Source organism: Neomonachus schauinslandi, chromosome 10 (genome assembly GCF_002201575.2).
Source record: "Neomonachus schauinslandi chromosome 10, ASM220157v2, whole genome shotgun sequence".
NCBI classification, from domain to species: domain Eukaryota; kingdom Metazoa; phylum Chordata; class Mammalia; order Carnivora; family Phocidae; genus Neomonachus; species Neomonachus schauinslandi.
Window position 1 is genome coordinate 116,419,673 of NC_058412.1, and position 22,625 is coordinate 116,442,297.

General features: G+C 49.3%; 1 protein-coding gene across 4 annotated transcripts in view; it reads left to right on the forward strand.

The window, feature by feature from the left end:
* The first annotated feature begins 83 nt into the window (after positions 1 to 83).
* Positions 84 to 22,625, forward strand: part of MANBAL (mannosidase beta like) — a 23,965-nt gene continuing 1,423 nt past the window's right edge. The window contains exons 1-3 of one of the 4 annotated variants that reach the window (XM_021689082.1): positions 84 to 124; positions 5,860 to 5,956; positions 9,239 to 9,447. In XM_021689082.1, the coding sequence (XP_021544757.1) occupies positions 9,298 to 9,447 (150 nt within the window). In that variant the 5' untranslated portion in view covers positions 84 to 124; positions 5,860 to 5,956; positions 9,239 to 9,297. The remainder of the gene's footprint in view (positions 125 to 5,859; positions 5,957 to 9,238; positions 9,448 to 22,625) is intronic. The other 3 variants (XM_021689084.1, XM_021689083.1, XM_021689085.1) reach the window with 3 other exon arrangements.

A 22,625-nucleotide genomic window follows, 5' to 3' on the forward strand; every position in this document is an offset into this window, starting at 1 on the left:
GTTGGGACAAAGGCCGGAACCCTAGCAGCGTGGGCGGAGCGGAGTCCGCTGGTCGCTGAGGGCGTCACTTCCGGGATCCGCCACGCGGAACCACTTCCGGGGGAGCGGCCGGGCGGCGCGGGAGGTGAGTGCGGCGGCGGGGCGGCCGGGCCCAGGCTTCGGGGCGGGGCGGAGTGGCCCGGGCGGTGGGAACGGAGAGGGGGTTGGGCTCGGGCGCCGTGGCCCGGGTGCTCCGGGCGGCGCTGCGCGGCCGGCCCCGGGACGCCCTGCGCGGGACGAGAATAACTTCCCGGGGCGCTCGTCAGGAAGTTCCTTGCAGAGGGGAATTTGAGTCCCTGGGAGGTGGAGGGCCTCGCCCGGTGCCGTCCAGTGTGTTCGCTCGGAGCCCGGGCCTGAACCCTGCGCTCGCTGCCGGGATCTGGCCTTTCCTCCCACCGGCGGAGCGTTAGGAGGAGCCCGGGCTTCGGGGTCATTCCGGCCGGAGTTCGACTCCTGAGTGGGCCCCATAGTACTGTGTAATCGTAGGTGGGCCTTCTCTGGTTACCTCCCTGGTTCTCAGTTTCCTCCTCTGTAAAATGGGCACATAGGCTTGATCTAAGGATTAAATGAGATGGTGTATGCAAAGCGCTTAGTTAAGTGCACAGTGCGTGTTTGTCGTAATGAACCAATATTGATAATATTAGCCAAAGTCCACGCTTTATTCGCATTTGGCTCAGTTTCTCCCAATGTCCTTTTTCTGTTCCAGGATCCTGTCCAGGATACTGTATTACATTTAGTCGTCATATCTCCTTAGGTTCCTCTTGGGTCTGCTAGTTTCCCAGACTTTCCTTGTTAGATCTACTTGACAGTTTTGAGTATTACTGGTCCAATATTTTGTAAAATGATCCTCAATTGAGATTTGTCTGATGTTTTTTTCGCATGATTAGGTGGGAGTTAGGGGTTTTGGGGAGGAAAACCACAGAGGTAAAGTGCCATTCTCATCACATCACATCAGGGGCACATACTAGCAATATAAGTTGTCCCTTGATGTTAACTTGGATCACTAGCTTGAAATAGTCAAGCTTTTCCACTGTAAAATTACTTCCCTTCCTCCCCTTTTCCATATTGTAGTCTTGGAATAAAGTCATTACATACAGCCCACACTTAAGAGTGTGGAATCATGCTTCACATTTAAAGGTTGAGTGTCTGCATAAATTATGTGGAATTCTCCATGGGAAATTTGTTAACTCTCGCCCATTTATTTATTTACCTATTCAATTATTTATATCAGTATGGGCTCAGATATTTATTTTCATACTTTGGGTTTTAATCCAGTAATTCTATATTTTATTGCTCAGAGTGCTCCAGCTTTGGCCATTGGGCACTCCTCTATCCCTTTGACATGCACCAGCGAGAGAGAGAGAGAGAGAGAGAGAGAGAGAGAGAGAGTGTGTGTGTGTGTGTGTATGTGTATGTGTTTTAACACTTTCTGTTCCAGGCTCATCCTGTATATTTCATGCCTCAGTCCTAGAATTAAACATTTCTCCATGGAGACTTGCTTCCTTTTATTGGAGAATGTACTAAATGCCAAGACTTGGTTGGTAGGTGTGATCATTGCTACGGGGATGCCCATGTTTCTAGACCCTCAGTGTAAGAGACAGATGTGTGTATACTAACGTGTATATATACACACATATCTGTAAATATTTCTTTGTGTAGCTACGTGTATCTATATGAAGCTAAATCTGAGTTCGTATCTGCAACTCTCATCAGTTCCACGTGGATCTTTCTAGTCTCCTCTGGCTTATCTGTAACCTCCCACTCCTTCTGTGACTATCTAGCTCCCACCATCTACCATCAATGTACTCAGCTGTTCAATTTCAGGATACATATATAGTGGTTTCAGAATTGTTAACGTCTGCCGCCTGTGGGAAGTAACTATCAACTAGAGAATACTGTACACGTGCAGTTCCTTTTACCTTAAGTCCTACAGACTCCACTCATTTCCAAAGTTACTGAGGTCTGCACCTGATTCCCCCTGCCCTTGCTGTAAAGTTGTTTAATACATTTGTAATACATTTAGATTCAGAATGTCACGTTCTTTGTTCCATTCTGGGATATCCTGATCTCTTAAATGATTTTTTTTTAAACATTTGCATGCATTAAAGTTTGCTCTTTGTGCTGGGAAGTTCTGTGGGTTTTAACAAATCCTTAATGTCTTGTTATTCACCATTCCAGTATCATACAGAATAGTTTCACCCTCAGGGCTTATTTTTAACTTACTTCTTTCAGATTTTACGTCAGCAATGCCATTGGCTCTTCTGCAAACTATATCCGTAACCCCGGAGCTTATCACCCCCACTGCGGCAGTGGAGGCATGGCTTTTGGACTGTTTCACAGCAGCCTCCCGACTGGTATCAGCGTTCCCACTCCTGTCCCCCGGCAGTCTGTTCTCAACACAGTGGCAGCCAGAGGGACTATTTTTTTACTTTTTAAAGATTTTATTCATTTATTTGAGAGAAAGCGGGAGCACAAGCAAGGGGAGTGGCAGGCAGAGGGAGAAGCAGGCCTCCCGCAGAGCAGGGAGCCTGATGCGGGACTCGATCCCAGGACCCTGGGACCATGACCTGAGCGGAAGGCAGACGCTTAACGACTGAGCCACCCAGGCACCCCAGAGGGACCATTTTAAAATGAGTCAGACCCTGCCATCTTTGCTAAGTACCTTCAAGTGGCTCCCCTTTTACTTAGGGGAGAAGCCAAAGGCCTTATAATGGCCTACTGGCCCTACACAGTTTGCTCACTCTCCTGTTCTCCTTGATCATAAAGCTCATTCCTGCCTCAGGACCTTATCCCCTCCGTTTCTGGGGTACTCCAGCCTATATTTAAATGATGTTCCTGTGCTTTTGTTTTGCCTCTGCTGAAATGTCACCTTCTCAGAGAGGCCCTCCTCTCACCACCTCATATAAAATCATACTCCCTCTTTATATTTTCTCATAATACTCAGCTCTGACATTATATTCCATTTGTATGTGTGTGAGTGCCTCCATTTGAATGAAAACTCCGATGGTGGGAGTTAGAATAATACTTGACACACAGTAGGTGCTCAATATGTGTCCCATGAATGAATGTCTCAGACCACTAGTGTCTGGCATTCAGGGATGAGCCTCAGGGGTTTTAGTAACCTTATGAAATTATTTGTCATGTTTGGTAATAGATGAGTAAGTGGTTTTTACTAAATTCTGGTAGGGGTATGAGATTTCCCCAACATATAAAAACCTCTGCTCCTGCTCTTAAAGCGAGTCAGGCCCACCGCAGGGCTAGAGACACCGCAGGAGAGTCAGCTCTGCCCTGACTCACTGGGAAAGCCTAAGCAAGCCCCGTGCTTCTCCACTCCTACCCCTCATTGTTAAATGAGCCAGTTGGTTGAGGCATCTGCTCTTGCTTTCCAGGTGGGAAACAGGCATAGGCTTCATCATTCACCACATGTCTGAGTCAGGCCCTGGAACAGACTCAGGGTGGGCCCAGGGCCCCTGCTGTCCAGGGCCTTATAGTGGAGCAAGTAAAAAACATTAGACTCCAGACTCCTTATTTCTCAAAATAATAAGAAATATGTTTTGAATTTTGGCCCATAACACACATAGTTGGATGTAAATGGATGTAACTGAAAAAAAGCTTCAGGATACAATACTGACCCTTACTAATGTGTTATTTTTCCTTCCTTCCTTCCTCCCTCCCTCTCTCCCTCTCTCCCTCTCTTTTTTAAGAGAGAGAGTGAGCTTGTGAGCAAGTGGGTGGTGGGGAGGGCAGGGGCAGAGAGAGGGGGGGAGAGAATCCTTAAGCAGGCTCTGCGCTCAGAGCTCGGAGCCCGATGCGGGGCTCCATCTCACTTCCCTGAGCTCATGACCTGAACTGAAATCAAAAGTCAGATGCTTAACCGACTGAGCCATCCAGGTGCCCCACTAATGTAATATTTTCTATTGTCATTTATTTAATTAAATCAAGTGTTGGCTAATGAAGTTAAAAGGAAAAACTGCTGCTTGCAGCCCCCTAAGTGGTTTCCATGGCTCACTGATGGGTCACAGCCTGCACTTTGAAAACCATTGACCTAGTGGGAAAGAGCTCAGGCTGTAGAGGAGCCAGCCAGTTTGAAGCCTGTCTTTTCCTCTCATCAGCCACGTAGTCCCTGGGCAGGCCACGTAACCTCTCCAAGCCTCAGTTTCTTCCTCCTCATTGGTAATACCTGCCTCCCCAGGTGGTTGCGAAGTGAATGAGATGCTCACTGTGAGGTGTGGTGCACATCTGGCAAATGATTCGTTCCTTGCTGCTGCTGCAGCCACGGTGGGGGGGCACAGCCTCGCACAGGGACTCTGAGGGCAACTGCCTCCTACTTGAGATCTGAAGGATGAGTAGGACTCATGTGACTTCTGTACTCAGGAATTGAAGACCCAGAAACACTGGCAGGAAGGCTGGGAAGTCAAGCGCAGGGGTGCAGAGAAAACTAGATAAGAGTTGTAAAGCATACACAATCTGTGTAGGGCATTTTGTGTTTTCCAGAACCTTTGCACAACCACTCTCCTGTTACACCCGTGCTGTCCAATACAGGCGTCCTCGCTTGAACAGTGACGATTACGGTGACGATTCTCGTCTTCCTAGCCTGTTTGGCTCTTTGGCCAATGACATCAAGTTTATACATGGTTGCAGTCACAGTGTTCATATAATTGTTGTCTCTCTTCAGCGAATGTTACTTTGCGAAGACTTTCCATTGACCTGATATGCATTGTTTATATTTGCCATTTTAGGGAAGGGGGAGTATGCCATGATGTGCCATAATTGGGTTAACTGCTTCTTTATTGTTGGATACTTTAGTTGCTTCCTGTTTTTCAGTATCATGAATAGCGCCACCGTGAACTTTTTTGTACCTGAAGCCTTTTTTCTTGTTTTGAATTGTTTCCTTACTGTAAATTCTAGGAAGTGAGTTATTCGGTCAAAGGATATAATCACTTTTATGGCTCTTGTTATATATGGCCTTATGGCCATTAAAAAAAAAAAAAGCCTAAATGCATTATAGCTTTGAATAAATATTATTGTTGTTTGGTTCATGAGAACATCAAGTCTCCAGGAGGTCAAGAGATGGGCCCAAAGTGTAACTAATTGCTGATAGAATCAGGCTTTTTGCCCCCACCCTCAGGCCCCGTCTTTTTATTGTATTCCAAGTATTCATAACAGTGTTCCTATTGGTAACACTAGTTAATCTAAGTATTGGTAAGTTCAGTAGGCTTGTTACAGTCTTAAGCATAAAGCTTGGGACCAAGGGCATTTTTAAAAATGTAGACTTTAGGGGCGCCAGCGTGGCTCAGTCGGTTACTCTTGATTTTAGCTCAGGTAGTGATCTTGGGGCCGTGGGATCTAGCCCCGCGTTGGGCTCCGCACTCAGTGCAGAGTCTGCCTGTCCCTCTCCTCTGCTCCTTCCCCTGCTCATGCTCTCTCTCAAATAAATAAAATCTTAAAAAGAATTAAATAAAAATGTATACTTTGTGAGCTGCCACTGTGAAGAACCGAGAACGCTTGCTTCCACCTTGGTGTTCACATGCTGGTGCCCTGGCAGGGCGGCACGTTTCCTCCAGAGAAGCTGTTCCCGTGGCCGCCCTGGAATTCACTTCGGGGCCAGTTCATGAGCCACCCCAAACAATCTGCCTGTGTCTGAGCGTCGTCATACCTTGTATTTGACCAAAAATGGTATTCCTGAGCTCGTGGCCCCACCTGATTCACCACACTTGGATTCAGAGGATGTTGGGTTCTTTCCAGAAGTCAAATCCTTCCTGGGAGGATGAAGATCTGCCAGCTCTGAGTTGTGTTTTTTGTTTTTTTTTTTCCCAAAAGGGGCCCCAGGCTTTGAAGGTGGCTCCCAGAGAAAGCAGAAGCTATGTGAAAGTGGACAGCCTGCCAGCACGGGCGTGTGACCTTCCCAAGTGTCCAGGTCAGAAGGGACACAGTACACCTTTGCATAAGTCCCACTCTGTTTACTGAGAAGGTGGTTTTGCTACCCTTTAGTCCCTCTTCTGACGATGGTGCAAAGCAATGAAACTGCAGTGCTGCCATGGAGGAAGGTCTTCGAACCTTCTCTTTGGCCCAGGGCTATGCCGTAGGAATACGATGCAGGCCAAGTGTGTAATTTTACATTCTCTAGTAGCCACATTTAAAAAGTAAAAAGAGGGTGGGAGGATGGGTTAGCCTGGTGATGGGTATTGAGGAGGGCACATTCTGCATGGAGCACTGGGTTTTATGCACAAACAATGAATCATGGAACACTACATCTAAAACTAATGATGTAATGTATGGGGATTAACATAAGAATAAAAAATAAATAAATAAAAATAAAGTGTGTAATTCTACATTCTCTAGTAGCCACATTTAAAAAGTCAAAAAGGTAAATTTTTAAAATTGTAAAATATACATAACATAAAATTTACCATTTTAACCATTTTTTTTCTTTCATTTTAACCGTGTTTTAAGTGTATAGTTCAGTGGCATTCACAGTGGTGTCTAACCACCATTACTGTCTATTTCTAGAAGTCTCAGCATCCCAAACTGAAACTCCCCCATTAAACACTAAGTCCCCAGGCCCCTCCCGCAGCCCCTGCTAACCTATATCAAGTTTCTGGCTCTGTGAATTTGCCTAGTATAGGTACCTCTTGCAAGTGGGAGCATACAACATTTGCCCTTTTGTGTCTGGCTTATTTCACTTAGCATCATGTCTTCAAGGTTCGTCCATGTTGTGGCAGGTGTCAAAATTTCACTCCTTTTGATAGCTGAATAGTATTCCTTTGAACGTATGTACCACATTTTGTTGATCCGTTCATCTGTTGATGGGCTCTTGGTTGTTGCCATCTTTTGGCTGCTGTGAATGCACCTATGAACACTGGTATACCAGTATCTGTCTGAGCCTCTGCTTTTAGTTATTTGGGGTATATCCTAGGAGTGCACTTGCTGGATCATATGGTAATTTTGTGTTTAACTTTTGTATTTTTATTCTCTTTTTCTTTTTTTAAAGGTTTTATTTATTTATTTGACAGAGACACAGTGAGAGAGGGAACACAAGCAGGGGGAGTGGGAGAGGGAGAAGCAGACTCCTGGCTGAGCAGGGAGCCCGATGCGGGGCTCGATCCCAGGACCCTGGGATCATGACCTGAGCCGAAGGCAGTCGCTTAACCGACTGAGCCACCCAGGCGCCCTATTTTTATTCTCTTGATAGTGTCTTTTGATGTACCAGTTTTTAAATTCATCCTGATGTCCAATTTATTTTTTATTTGGTTGCTTTTGTTTTTGGTGTCACGTCTAAGAAATCATTGCCAAATCCAATTTCATGAAGATTTTCTCCTATGTTTTCTTCTAGGAGTTTTATAGTTTGGTCTCTTCAGTTTAGAGCTTTGACTCGTTTTTGAGTTCATTTTTGCATGTGGTGTTAGGTTCCAGCCTCATTATTTTGCATGTAGATCTGCAGGTTTTCCCAGCACCGTGTGTTGAAAAGACTGTTCTTCCCCATTGAATGATGCTGGCACCCTTGTTTGAAAATCAGTTGACTACCTATGTGAGGATTTATTTCTGAGCTCTCTATTCCACTCGTCTGTATCCTTATCCCAGAACCACACTGTTTTGCTTACTGTAGCTTTCTAGTAAATTTTGAAATCAGAAAGTAAATCCTCCAATTTTCTTTTTTAAGATCAGGTGAAATTAATAACACAATTTAATCCAGCATATCATTTCAACATGTAATCGATATAAAAACATCATTAATGAGATACTTTACATGTTTATGTTCCTGCTATGTCCTAACTCGAGTGTGTATTTGACTTAACAGCCACCTCAGTTTGGACCAGCTGTATTTCAACTCTCGAGAACCGCATGTGGCTCATGGCCACCATATTGGACAGCTCAGATTTAGCAGGAAATTGCATTGTGGCACAGATCTGTGAAAACACAGAGGGCTTTGGAGTCAGGTGGGCCTGGTTCCAAAGTCAGTTTGCCCCTTTCTTGTTGCGGTGGGCAGAAGGAAGTCCCTTGTGGGTGCTGTGGTAGAGGGGAAGCAGTTCAGTCATACCAGGGTAGGAGACAGCAATGAGGAAGGCATGCTGGGGAGGTGACACTTGAGCTCAGCCTCGGAGGTAGAGTGGGGGCTTCACCAAGCGGTCAGAATGGAAAAGGGCATTCTTGGCAGAGTGTGCAGCCTGGGCAGAGGCCCAGGATTTTGAAAGAGCCCATGCTCTTGGAGAACTGCAGGCAGTCCTTTCAGCTTGACCAGGGTATTAGGAGTGGGGGCCCTGGTGAAAGGACAGGCTGGCTGAAGCTGGACCTGCCACCATTGGCTACCACTGCCCCCAGCATCTCTTATTTGGATTCCCCAGCATCTCTTATTTGGGTTACTGGCAGTGGCCTCCTCACCGGCCTCCCTTTGTCTACTCTGCAGCCCCTCTCCCCACCAATCAGAATGTAAGTCAGGTAATGTCACTTCTCTGCTCAAAATCCTCAGTGGCTTCAGTCAATCCAGAAATGTCAGGGTCCTAAGTGGGGTCAGCCTGCACTTCTCCCTGGTCTTCCCTCCTTCTTGAGCACTCTTCTCTGGCTATTTTGGCCTCATTTCCCTGCCCCAGGGCCTCTACGCTTGCTTTTCTCTCTGCCTGGATATGCCTCTCTCAGATGTTCCAATGGCTCACTCTCACACTTCATATCTCTGCCACTCAATTTCCCTCTCTTCAGCGAGCCCCTCCTGTCTGTCACCCTGTACAAAATAAAACAGTGCCCTTCGTAAGTTTTGTTCAAAACAGTTGTCACCAGCTGGTACAGCACGTCTGGCTGTGTTGTCGGCCTCTGCCCCGAGATGTAGGCCCCAAGAGAGCAGGGATTTGTCTCTTTTGCTTTCTCTACAGTGCTTGGTGTTCAGCAGGCATTTGTTGAATGAATAACTGGATGAATAAATGAACAAAACCTGAAACGTATCAGGCCTTCAAATGTATGTTGATTAGAGATTTTTGTCGAAGTCTTTGCCTTTACTTATTTTCCCTAGCTTTGTATTTGGAAAAAATACAAATATTCAAAAAAGTTGAAAGAATAGTCCAATGACTGTCCATATATCTTCCACTTAGGTTCAAGTACTGCTAACATCTCACCACGATCACTTTATATATTCTCGCAAGTATGTATGTGTTTGTGCAAGTGGATAAAAATCAGTTGTAGAAACATGACGCTTAACCTTTGTGTTTAGAAGTTGGCTCTGGAGAGTGGTGAATCAGAGGAGACCACAGGCAGCAGGTGACCGAGGCCATGGCCTCCGACCTGGACTTCTCACCTCCCGAGGTGCCTGAGCCTACTTTCCTAGAGAACCTGCTACGGTACGGACTCTTCCTGGGGGCCATCTTCCAGCTCATCTGTGTGCTGGCCATCATCGTACCTGTTCCCAAGTCCCACGAGGTGGTGAGTCCTTCCCTGTGAGCCTCTGTTCCTCAGACTGGGTTCTAGGTACTAAAAACAGATACCATGGCAGAGAAGATCAGTTAGGACTATGCCAGATTCCCGCCTACTGGCTTTGAACCACATGACCAGTACTTTATTTGTTCACACGTGTCAAGCAGATTTTTATTTACTGCCTACTACCTGTCAGTCTGCAGCAAGTTGTAGTGTCCGTCCTCATGCAACTTCTAGTCCTTGAGAGAGGGGCAGACATGAAACTTATGGATGTTTCCATGAGAAGCCCAGAGCACTGTGAGGGTGCATATCCAGGGGGAGGACCTGGTCTTCCCTGGGGCAGGGGAATTGCATTTGCAAGGACTCTAGTCTAGTTTAAGTCACTGAATGACGATGACTGTGGCCAGAGCACAGAGGGACATGATGAGAGGCGCAACCAGAGGAGTGAGTGGGGCCCGGAGGGTTTTATGTAAGACACTGACAGGATCAGATTGGCTTTTTGTTGTATTGACTTTATTCTATAGGTCTTTTTATTCTGTAGTGTACTCCCTCCTTCCACCACCCTCTCTCCCCCACCCTCCCTTTTCTCATGACACTCATTTGTTGGAGAAAGCAGGTCATTGTCATCTATAGTATCCACCTCCAGGATTTAGCTGATTGCCTCTGTGCGGCATCATTTAACCTGTTGCTCTGTTCCCTGTATTTCCTATGAATACGAAGTTCAATCTAGATGCTTGAGTGAACTCAGATCAGGTTATTTGGTGAGAACACCTCCTAGCTGGTGCTGTGGACTTCCTGTTACATGTCATCGATGAGCATGTGGTGTCTACTTGTCACACATTTAGAGATTCCTATTGATCAGTGGGTTCAGGTGGTGGTAGCTGATCCTTCTATTGAAAAATCCCCACCAGTCTTTCACCTAAGTGTTTTCAGAATCCATTGCTGAGCTCCATTATTTCCTTGTGCATTTATTAGCTGGAATTCTTCGATGAAGAAGACCTTTTCCTCATTACCTGTATGGTTATTCTGAATGCTGTTCATAGTAAAGGCTGGATGAATGCTTGGTTCTTTCCCTTTATTAATTTTCAGAGCAGTGAGTTTGGACTCTAGCAATCTCCAATCTCGGCCAATGAAGCTTTGATTTTCACATCATTTTGAACATTATATTTGTATATTTATATATATATATTTTAAAGATTTTATTTATTTATTTGACAGAGAGAGAGATAGCGAGAGCAGGAACACAAGCAGGGGGAATGGGAGAGGGAGAAGCAGGCTTCTTGCTGAGCAGGGAGCCTGATGTGGGACTCGATCCCTGGACCCTGGGATCATGATCTGAGCCGAAGGCAGACGCTTAACGACTAAGCCACCCAGGCGCCCCTATATATATATATTTTTTAAGATTTATTTATTTGAGAGAGATGGGAGAGAGGGGCAGAGGGAGAGAGAGTCTTAAGCAGAATCCACCGAGAACACAGAGCGTGACACAGGACTCGATCTCACCACCTTGAGATCATGACCTGAGCTGAAACCAAGAGTGCGATGCTTAACCGACTGCGCCACCCAGGCACCCCTTGAACATACATTTTTATATATTTGATAAGTTTTTAGGTTTTTTTATGCTCAAATGGTTTCAAGGGGAGCCTCATCACATTGTGTGAAATATTGTTACCGGGGAAGTTCATTTAAGACTCATTGCCTAGGACTTCTCTTGGAGACGGGTCACATAAACACCCTCTGCTTATGGACCAGAATTCCAGACTTCCGGAAGGAACGTAGGTATTCGGCATAAACCATATTGTTTGGTTTAGGTACAGTGAGTCACTCTTATCAGTTCTGGGAACCACCCAAAATCCAATTTCCCAGGTGCCAGCCAGGCTTTCTAAAGATAGCAGGTTTTTTTTATGTTGACTCTGTTGCACACACTTACAATATATTTATTATAATTTAAAAATAACTACATTGTTTTTTACTACTAACATTAAGACTCAGAATGAAATATAAGATTTCTTTGTGGTTCTTTCTGGCTTTAGAATATATCCCAGTAGGGATGTATGGTCAGAGTACTGGGTTTAGTAATTCTTCTCTTCATATAGTTATACTCCCGTTGTGATATACAGTTAGGCTAATTTGTTTCAACTTGTTTTGAAATTTTAGGGATTTTTTTTCCATTTTAATTTAATTAAAAAATTACATTAAATGTTTATGTACAATATTTCTCCCAAAGTCAAAATGATACAAGATACAATTGAAAGTCTCCTTTAACCTCAATATTCTCCAGTCTATTCCCTTCCTTCCTCCACAGGTAATAATTTTTATTATTTTGATTTATTCTTCTTTTGTTTCTTTTTGAAAACGTAAGCAGGGGCACCTGCGTGGCTCAGTTGGTTAAGCGTCTGCCTTCAGCTCAGGTCATGATCCCACGGTCCTGGGATCGAGCCCCTCTTTGCTTCTCCCTGTCTCTCTCTGCTGCTCTCCCTGATTGTGCTCTCTCTCTCTCTCTGTGTCAAATAAATAAATTTTTTTAAAAATTAAAAAAAAAAACATAAGCAAATGCATATGTGTGTGGTGTGGATACACATACATACGTATATATATAAATATTCTCCCCTTTGATACATAAAAGATGGCACACTATTAAATACAGTTTCACATTGTTTCTTTTTTCACTTAACAACATACAGTATATTCTGGAGATCCATTTTTCTTGGAGATGACTATGTCCCAGAGATCCTGCTCATGTAGCTGGTAGGATCATGGCCATTTACTGATGCAGTGGAGAGCCCTGGCGAAGGACCAGCTTGGGGTGGGGCTGGGGAAGAAGTGTGCTGAGTTCAGTTTTTAACAGGTGCCTTTAAGAGATGCAAGTGGTTCTGCCAAGTAAGCAGTTGGATCCACAGGTCTCTAGCAGGAGGAGGGTCTGGGCTGAGTGCTGATCAACATGAGGGAGCTGAGATGTAATTGAAGCCAGGCAAGGACTAGGTCTTCGGGGCGAGAACATGGGCTGAGATAAGCAGAGGACCTGGGCTGCAGCCCCGAGGAGCTCCAGCATTTAGGGGTCAGGGCGGGGGGAAGGCATAGCCACTGAGGTCATGGGAAGCCTTGGTGAACATGGACGGACTCATGGCCTCTGAGGGTCCTGTCCATCTCCGTTTCTTATTCTGGTGTTTTGAGAAGGAGGTCACGATTGGAGTTTTTCCACCCACAATTGTATCACACTCTAAAAACGTAATCCCTGTGCTCTGGGGCTCTGTCCTCGCAGACACAGCATGCTATTGGGTATTATAAATAACAAACATTTTTACTGCCATTGGCCACTGATGAAGCCTGCTAGGAGTCAGGGAGGGAGGGAGATGATGAATGTTTTTATTTTATAGGCAGAGATGTATAGTCAGAAGTATGTGGCCTTTTGGAGAGCTGCTCCTCACCTCCTCTAGTGTTCTTAACCCTTCTAGCTGGTCCCAGAGGCCTGGGTCAGTTTAGCAAACAAGGAAAAGGGGGTGCCTTTTACTCATCTCTTTGAGGTTCTTTTTTTTTTTCAAAGATTTTATTTATTTTTGTGGGAGAGAAAGAGCACGAGCCGGGGAGAAGGAGAAGGAAGCTCCCTGCTGAGCAGGAAGCCCGATGCGGGACTCGATCCCAGGACCCTGGGATCATGACCTGAGCCGAAGGCAGACACTTAACCAACTGAGCCACCCAGGCGCCCCTCTTTGAGGTTCTTAGTGGCACAGTGGGTTGAGGCCTGTTGAGGCAGGGAGTTGACAAAGGGCTCAGCCGTATGCCTGCTCCCCCCACTCTCCCACTCTGCCATTTAGAGGTTAATTTGGGACAACAGCCTCGTCTTTTGAAATATAAATATAGTACATACCATCTCATTTTAACTTATCTTGCAGTTTAGGGGACTAAGGCTCACATAAGTGAATTGTCTTCATAACTGAAGCTTACTGTTTTTAGCCTTTTTTTTTTTTTTTTAAGATTTTATTTATTTATTTGACAGAGAGACACAGTGAGAGAGGGAACACAAGCAGGGGGAGTGGGAGAGAGAGAAGCAGGCTTCCCGCCGAGCGGGAAGCCCGATGCGGAGCTCGATCCCAGGATCCTGGGATCATGACCTGAGCCGAAGGCAGACACTTAACGACTGAGCCACCCAGGTGCCCCTAGCCTTTTTTTTTTTTTTAAGCTTTTCAGTGGATCAGTAACAAAAAATATAGTACCGGTAATTAAACTTTATTGGTGGGCGCCTGGGTGGCTCAGTTGGTTAAGTGACTGCCTTCGGCTCAGGTCATGATCCTGGAGTCTCTGGATCTAGTCCCGCATCGGGCTCTCTGCTTGGCAGGGAGTCTGCTTCTCCCTCTCCCGCTCCCCCCTCTTGTGCTCTCTCTCTCTCTCACTCTCTCTCTCAAATAAATAAATAAAAAAAATCTTAAAAAAAAAAAACTTTATTGGTGCATCAGGCCAACAAATGGCCCCCAATTATGCAGGGGTTCTACTGCAGGCTTTCCTCAGTGTGCCCCCAGAAGGCAGCCTTCTCTTGCCCCCCACACTCCTAAATAGATAGAAGGGAGCACAGTACTCTGTGCACAAACCGTCTCACAAAGGGAGGGTGAGTGCTGAGACTGCTCAGAGGTTGAGCCTGCAGCTGGCTGGGATTTGGAATTTGGATGGGGATGGAGAAAAGAAGGGGATTTTACTTGGGGCCAGGGAGCTCTTAGGGAGGGAGGGTGCCTGTGGGGATAGCTGGTGGGGACCCTGGGGAAGCCCGAGGGCAGGAGGGAAGTGGAAGGTGCCACTGGAAGTGGAGGGTGCCAGGAGGTGGGAGAGGGTAGAATTGGGGGTGGGAGGACCCAGAGAACAGTCTTGCTCTCTTTGCCGTTTTGCTTAGGGCAAAATCATCCCTCTTGCTTGTCCTATAGAAACAAGGTTTATTAGTGGCTTTTTGGGTCAGAAGATAATATTTTTGGCTCTAGATGATGGGAAATCCTTTGAAAAGCAAAAGAATGTCTTTCCTGTTGTTCCAGTAAGCCGATTTTTTGCAACTAGTTTATGACTTCAGTATTTCAATACTTAGCAGATTATTTGAAAGCTCTTTTGGGGGTAATCAGGGAAGAAAAAAGGAACACATACAAATGCTTCCCACCCCACCCCCTTCTTTTCATAGTGGGAGCAAGAGCCAGTTTGCAAAATCAAAACTAAAGTCCTTCCAGTCTTAAGCCAAATGAGAACGTGTTCTCGTCAACACCTCATTTAAACCAAGACCTGAGAAAACAAACATTTGTGTGAGCCTGATTGAGGCCTGGGCCGCACTTACTCCAAGCATTTTCTCATAGGCTGGATTCTAAAATAAGAGAGTAGATCCTACACCATTTCTCTCTAGTCCAAGAGGGCACATACATGTCATCTCTCATGTCAAGTCTGATGGATTGTGGGGTGGCCATCATGGATGGATTCTGGGCCTGCTTCTAGGCTCTAGGTAAAGTGAGTGATCATTGATGTCTGCTGTGAGCAAGGGCCTGGGGAGTCCTTGGCTGGTCCACCATTCTCCATCTGTCTGCACCTGCCTGGGGGCGGTTTTCAAAGGCCTGGGCTGCACCCACAGGGATTCTGATGCTGTTATTCACTGTAGCCCACATCGGTATTTACTCGAAGTGCCCAGGTGATTCTGTTATGCAGCCACTGGTCTAGTCTTAGACTCGTTCCCTGAAGCACAGACCAATTTTGGGAGGGTAGGAGGTGTTCAGTTCTACATGTTAAGTGTTAAGTTTGAAATCCTAGGAAGACATCCAAGTGGGAAAGAAAGAGCCAGTGAGAAGCTGGGGATAGAGACCTGGGGGGTATTTTATCCACATGGCATTACTACTTGAAACCCTAGAGTTTCAAGAGTGAGTTGCTGAGCTTTTTAAGGGAAATTAAGATTCAGGAAAGGCCTGACCTTGGGGCTCCCCCGACCTGCTTGAAGCAGTTTCTGTGCAGTGTGGATATACTGAAAAGGCACAGGTGCCATCCCAGAGCAGGGTTGCAGCTGGGCCTCTGGAAGGGGTGGGAACCAGGACCCTGTCATTCACCATCTGCATCCCCTCGGTCTCCCCTCCCTGTCTGTCTCCTGTCTTTCACTTCTCTCACCAGGGCCCTGCTTCCTCTGCTCGCTGTCCCTGTGGTGAGATGAAACATGGCCACTGACAGCTTCTGGAGTTTATGTCTTTCAGCTGTAGCATCTGGAGGCTGCCGTCTTGCTTGGTCCAATTCCAGAATCCCCAGGGAAGGAACTGTAGCTGACCCAGCTTGGGACAGCTAGGGCCTGTGTGGCGGGAGGGGCAGGCCACGTCCCAAAGGAGCGGGAGTGCTGTGCAGACAGAGCTGGGGTCTCCATTCCGGTGGCTCTCTCAGAAGACAGGGCAGAGCAGTGGGCAGAGGGGCCTGTGGTCTCCCAGAAGACCGCCATCGTTCGAGGAGAGCACCTGTCCATCACGGTCCCCCCAGAGATGGGGCAACAAGAGCTACAGAGCAACCGAGGAAAGACTGCTCCCCTCCAGAGTTTGGCTTCCATAGAGTTCCTGGATCCCTAGGGGGTCCCTGGATAGGCTCCAGAAGTCTGCAAGCTCCCCGAAACTGTGAACAAAATGTGGTTTTTATGCTCAGGCATATTTTCTGGGAAGATAGGCTATAGCTGTTCTGAGAGTGGGGTGTGGTGCTTTAATGAGGTGGGAGCCAAATTCCAGGAGTTTAAGGAGTGGGTAATGAGGAAATACAGGTAGGGAGCCCCTCTCCCCGTCTCCCAAAAGCTCGCTGGAGCTGACTCCCAGCCTCTTTTGGATGTTTCTACACAGAACGTTGATCCAGTTAACCCTAAGCAAATGGGTGTTGACTTTTAGTTCGGCGACTCACGTAGCAGATAGTAGTGGTTCATCTGGCAGTGACTCACAGACTCTCCTAGAGCTCGGGTGCTAACTGTCCCCATCTCTTCACATGTATATGTCACATCTCCGCGGCTACTGCCAGCCCCTAGGCCGGTACCTTTGCTTGCACTCTGCTGTCTCTTTGTGGGCCGCCACAGCCTCTTCTTGCAGTAATGGGGACTCTTTCTGTTGAAAGTTCCAAGAAACTCACCTCCAGCAGTTTCTCTGGAAAGAAACTGCGTTGGCTCTTAGAACTGGGAATTTCAAGGCGCAGCTGGGCTCAGAGGCTCCAAAGGTCTTCAGGGCTCTGTCTCTGTCTCCTGGCTTTCCTGCGAGTACGGGCCTCATTTGTAGGCCCTCGCCACGTGGCCGGGAGATGTCCGCAGCCGCCCCCATCTGCTGCCTTGCCACTCATGATTTACAAGCGAGAGAAGCCATCTCTCTGCCTGGGCTCACTTTCCAGGTCTCATGGAAGGTCTGTCCTTGGCTCTGGCTTGGCCACTTGCTTACACCTTGCCCCATAGGTGGGAAGGGGCAGTGGGTACCATTTCTGGCCAGGCCACATTTAATTGGCCATGCCTGTGGCCACAAGGACTGAGAGTCCCCCCTAGAACCACATGGATCGAGAAAGGGCAGAGCCCCCATGGAAAGGGGGGTTGGGCAGACAGAGACAACTGACGTGCAGCATTGTGATCCAGTGGAGAACTCACCAGAATTGACAGCAAGAATGGTGGCTTTCAGTGTGATGCCCACGTCGGCTTCACTGTCAGCTAGAAAGCTCTGCAGTTTGGGAGCCCTGAAAAGGATGGAGCCTTCCCGGCAGTGGCCTAGAAGTTCAGGACCCTGTTGCAAAATTCTGTCTGAGGCTGCCAGAGTAAGTAATTAACTCGGGCAAGTGTATATTATACCAATTCTCAACACCTTAGGAGACAGGCTCGGAGAACTAACTTTGCAGTTTCTGCCCTGTATTTTTTTAAGCTTGGGAGCAGTTTGCAGCTGAATTGGGCGGCAGGGTGTTTTTTACTTAACGAGCCCTTCTGGAGAGATTGCTGTGTGGTGGGCAGGGTGACGGCATAAACATGGTTTTGAGATGTGTACCGTCTCATGGGAGGGACAGCTGGACACACAAAGAGCCACAGACCAGCCAGTGGGAAGGGCCTGCAGTCGTGCTGAATTGTCTGGAATAAGCTCCCAGGCTGTTCTCTGTAATCACCGTTCTCCTGGCCTGCCAGGCGCATCCTGGACACTGTGTCTTCGTTCGCCTCGCTGAGCCCCCGTGGGCGGCCTCCCCAACTCCCTGTTCCAGTTAGTCCTAGGCACCTCTCAAGGGCACTGCTGGCTCTACCCCTGCAAGGTCTTCTCAGCCCCCACCCTGCCCAGGGCCTGGGCCAAGAGTGCGCAGTAGGACGAGCGGGAGCATCAGTATTGGGCACACCTGGTCTGAGTGTGGCCCACCCTTCATGTCCCTAAGCCTGTGTCCCGAGCTGTAGAGGGACGGCGTGCATTCCCAGCCCAGAGTTCCTGGGGATCAAGTGAGAGCAGCGGGTACGTGAGGATGCACGCATGTAGCACAGTGGTTTTCTTTCCCTGGACCGCTTGAGAGGAAAGAATGGTTTTCAGTCTGTGTGGAATGATGCTTTATTCTGATTTATCGGACTGAATCCACACTGAACTGTATAGTGGAAATCATAAAATTCTGAGTGCTTTCCCTGCTTGAAGGGACTCGCTGCATTGTGGCACAGATTCGATTATTTGAATCTGATGAATAGCAGCAATTTTCTGGCCTCGTAAGCAGCTGTGGAACTGCTTCATTATTGATGAGGCCTGTGTCCACAGAGGACTGGTGCCTCCGCAGAGCCAGCAGCCACCTGGCGGGGAGGTTTTCTTTTACTCCCGACGGCGTGATTGCCAAGGAAACTTAAAACTTGCTTCAGAGGAGGCTCGGAGTTCCCAGATTTGAAGGTGGGGCTGTAGTGCTTGGAGTCTGCCTAGCTTGTCCCCGCAGCACACATTTGAGGAGAAATTAAAAGTCAGCCATTCGTTCGGAGTCGTTCTTGCTGGCTAAGAATTTGGAGCTACAGCTCTTCGTGGCTAGGACCCCAGCATCTGAATCATGTGCATGAGAGCTGCTTTTGCTTCCCTGTAGCTTGGAAACTCGGCTGTGCCCCCATTGGACCCGTCACTGAGACTCAGTTTCCTTGCTTCTAAATTGGGCTCACAGTGGCTGGCTCGTTAGGGTGATGCAGGCTCAGTGAGTGGATGTTTGGTGCACATCGCTAAGCGTGTCTTCTCTTCATTACCCCGTGGCATCTGGCACAGAACTGCATCCCCTGGGCACACACAGATAGGTGGGAGGGCTGGGAACCTCGGCAGAACAGGAAATGGAACAGAGCGTGTGGGTAGTACTGGGGGGCCGGTAGCCGGGCAGGGCAGTGGGCTGCATGGGGCGGGGTGGGGGGCGAGCCGGGAGGCAGGGCCAGCGCCGGAGTGGAGTGGCCCTGGAGGCCACAGGGAAGCTCTTAGAAATTTGTCTTCTACGAAGGGGGGACCAGAAACACATTTAAAGCAGCAGACATGGTCCGGACTATTGTTTTAGAGTAGACCGAAAGCAGTGGGGCGGGCGGCGAGGAGAATGTGGGGGAGGCTGACCCAGCGAGGGGGCAGGCAGGGGGCCGTGGCGTCTGGCCTGGTGCAGCAGTGGGTGTCCAGAGGGGCCGGGCGGAGTCGAGAGCCCCTTGGAGAGGAGAATGCGCAGGACCTGGGGCACATGGGATGTGGGGGCACGAGGGAATGGCGAGAACTCAAAAATGACTTGGAGGTTTCGAGCTTGGGTAACTGAGTGAGTGACGATGCCAGAAACTGAGGTGGGGAAGGGAGGAGGAGGTCTGCGGTGAGGAGGAGACAGCACGCTCAGAGGACTCGATGACTGTAATATGAACACACACCCACGGAGAGCGGCCTTCAGCTGTGAAAAACAAAGCCCGGCACGGGGAGCACCAGCCCGCTGCCCTGACTCCCGCCGGAACTGCAGTTACAAACAAGCGGTCCGAATGACCCATCGGCAGAATCTGGAACGGACCCTTCTTGTCGTTCCCCCGTCACCCGTGCAGCCTGTGGTTCCAGGTGCTGCTAGAGGGTGGGTTTCGCAGTGAACTCGGGTTCTCGGTCTGCAGCCCTGAGGTCCCCAGGACACCTGGGACAGACTGTAAGAGCCGCCGTTCCCGTCCTGGCGCTGCTGCTCACCGACTGTGGACACCTTAGGCAAGTCACATAATCTCTCCGAGTGTTTCTTCTTTTGTCTTTCCGGTGGGACTCAGCGTGGCACTCTGCGAGGCTAAAATAAGATGTGTCCACACCGCATAGCCCAGGGCCCGGCACACTGTAAGTGCAGCCGTCGTGGCTCCTTACTGGTGGTTATGCCTAGCCTGACTTTAGGGAATGTGTATTGGGTTTGACACCTGCTTGTGTCCTCTGTGCCCATGGGAAAGGGGAGACCTGGTCCTAAGTGTTATGTATATACTGTAAATATTTAAGTCACCTGTACACCCACCGTGGGGCTCGAACTCATGACCCCGAGATCAGAATACATGATCCACCGACTGTGCCAGCCAGGCGCCCTTAAGTGTTCTATTTTCATGATGATAAGATCTTGCCTGATCTTCCATATTCATTCATTCATTCATTCATTCATTCACAATTGAAGCTGTCTCAAGGAGTTCACAAGCTAGTAGGGGAAACCAACAGGAGAACGTGTACCTGTGGTAACGTGTGATGTGGCACCATGTGGTTCCTCAGTACCAGGGGGTAGGGGTGGAGGAAGGGATGTGCCTTGCTGGAGGTAGAGGAGCAGAGGAGGAAGGCTATACAGTGAGTAGGAGTGCATTCTTAGCTGGGCCAGACCACAGGGAGGGGTTTGCCGCATGGCCAGGAAGGGTGCTCCTCTTGTTAGGGGTGACCAGCAGAAGCCCTGGCAGCTGACCAGTGTGGGGTCTGGAGAAGAGCCCAGAAGAAGCTGGAGATGTGGCCTCCTTCGATGTCTTCCTGAATGTGGGGCATGAGGCTGTGGGAGATGGAAAGGTTTAAGGTGGGGGGTCGGCACGAGGTGTGGCGTAGAGCAGGGAGGTCAGTTAGCAGTGGAGGAACTGGTGTAGGGACTTCGGTGCTGGAGAGAGTGACCAAGTGAAGAGTTAGAGGGGGTTGAATCCCCAGGACGGGTGACTGACTGGCCCGTTAGGAGGAGAGACGGGTGGGGTCACTGGGGCTGTGGTGGCTCTGCCTTCAGGCGGGGAGGAGGACCTGGCCTGCTGGAGAAGGGGCTGTGCTGGGTCTGGGACAGTGCAGTTGGACGTCCCCCGGGGGGGCGCCAGTCCCAACCATCACACAGATAGCTGGGTCAGGAAAACGTCTGCTCAGGAGAGAGGTCTGGGAGGCACCAGAGTGGATGAGGCCCCTAAGAGAGGGGGTCTGTGGGATGAGGGAGGCTCTGGGGCTGGCCGGTGGGTGTCACCGTCCCTGTGGATTCTGACCTGGGCCCCACTGAAACCAGAGGGGGCACCCAGCTTTGAGTTTAGAGGGTCGGGAGCTCCGGAGATCCTGGCAGGCTTGGCGTGTTCCCTGTGCGGAAACCATTCATCTCGTCAGGGCCTGTTTGTCTCGGGCACTCAGGGACTAAGCGGTTTGCACCGGCCTCATAGGCACCGACTGGGGACAGTTTCCAGCTCCCAAGGTCTCCAGAGACTGTGCCCTGTGGGGTTTGCCTTAAACAGTAGCCGTCCCCCCCCCCCCCACCGCTGCCCGCTGTGCTCTGGGGCGGGGCGGGGGGGGGGGCGGTGCTCAGCCTGTGCGCTTGACACGCTGGCTCCTCTGAGGTTCTGTTTTGTTTGTCTTTCTAATGGGCTAACTTTCTTTTCTTTTTCTTTTTTTTGGCTAAGTTACATTAAAGTGTCGGCCCAAGTTGACAGGCTGGGGGAGTCCAGTGCTGCCATGGAGACCGGGCTAGGGGAGGGGCCAGCCCCCTTGTTATCTTGGGAAGCTCACACGTGGGTACCTGGGACTGGGCTGGGCCTTTCCTGAGGTCTCAGCAGGCGGGCTGGCAGAGGGGGGGGCGGTGGAGGGAAGGATGGCTGATAAGAGGGAGCTGACAGACGTCTGGAGTAGGCCCCACATAGGTGTGGACTGCCCCTCCCCAGCCACGGTCACACCTCTCCTGTCAGCCCGAGGGCTTGAGGTGCAGGGCCAGGGAAGGAGAGAGAGCAAAGCAAGCGGGAAGCTGGGAGTTGGCCAGTTCAACCGAGGAAGTATTTTTCTCTTCCGGAAGTATGCTCCTTCTTAGTATTCTTCGTCTGCTTTTTATTTTCCCATGTTTAATAAAAGAACACAGGTACCGAGACACATTTCCTGACCCTAGTGCTGGGGCCGTGGGAGTGTGGGCACCTGAATAAAGGGGCTGCTGTTGCCAGGCGTTTCACGTTTTCAAGAAAAGCTGGGAGTCTCGATTGAATGGGAAATCTACCAGTTAGCTCAGGTTTTTAAAAATAAACACTTCAGGCCAAGTGAAGTCCACCTGAGGGCCGGAGGAGGCCCGGGGACCGTGGTCAGTGTTCTCCAGGCCGGACACGCCTCACTAACATCCTGCCTGACCAAGGCATGGTGGGACTTACTCCCTGGGGTCAGGGAACACTTGACCGGACTGAGTCCCCTCCAGATTCTTCTCTGACGTGAGCCTGGGTCTGTGGTTTTAAACCTGTTTTTAAAACAGCAGAGCCTTTGCATAAACCAAATCTTACAGGGAATAGGACACATAGAAAAACCAGGGCTGCCCAGCTTGTAGGGAGAGTCTGGAGTTCTGCCCCAAGGCTGCCCTCCGCCCTCCCCCACGGGGCGCCTCCGCCGGGCCCCACAGAACACAGGGCAGTGGTTGCCCAGCTGCGGGCCAGCGCTCTCCGCCGCTCCCAGCCCTGGCATGCTGTGGGTTGAATGGGAGGAGGAGGACAGCAGGGCCGGAGGGGGAGTGAGCCACGGTGGGTCTGCCCCACAGCCGGCTCCTTGCCTGCGCTCTGCCCGCTACCTGCGCAGGGCGAGCAGCCCGCCATGGTGCGGCCACAGCCGCTGAGCACTTTCCATGCCACACTTGCCCCAGCGTGCATCACTGTTTCCATTTCACAGGTGGGTAAACCAAGACGCAGGAGGGGGAAGTGAGTTGCCCACCGGTCACTTGGCTGGCATGTGGAGGGGCCTAAATCCATCTATCCATCCATCCATCCATCCCCCCCCCCCCCCCCCCCCCCCCCCCCC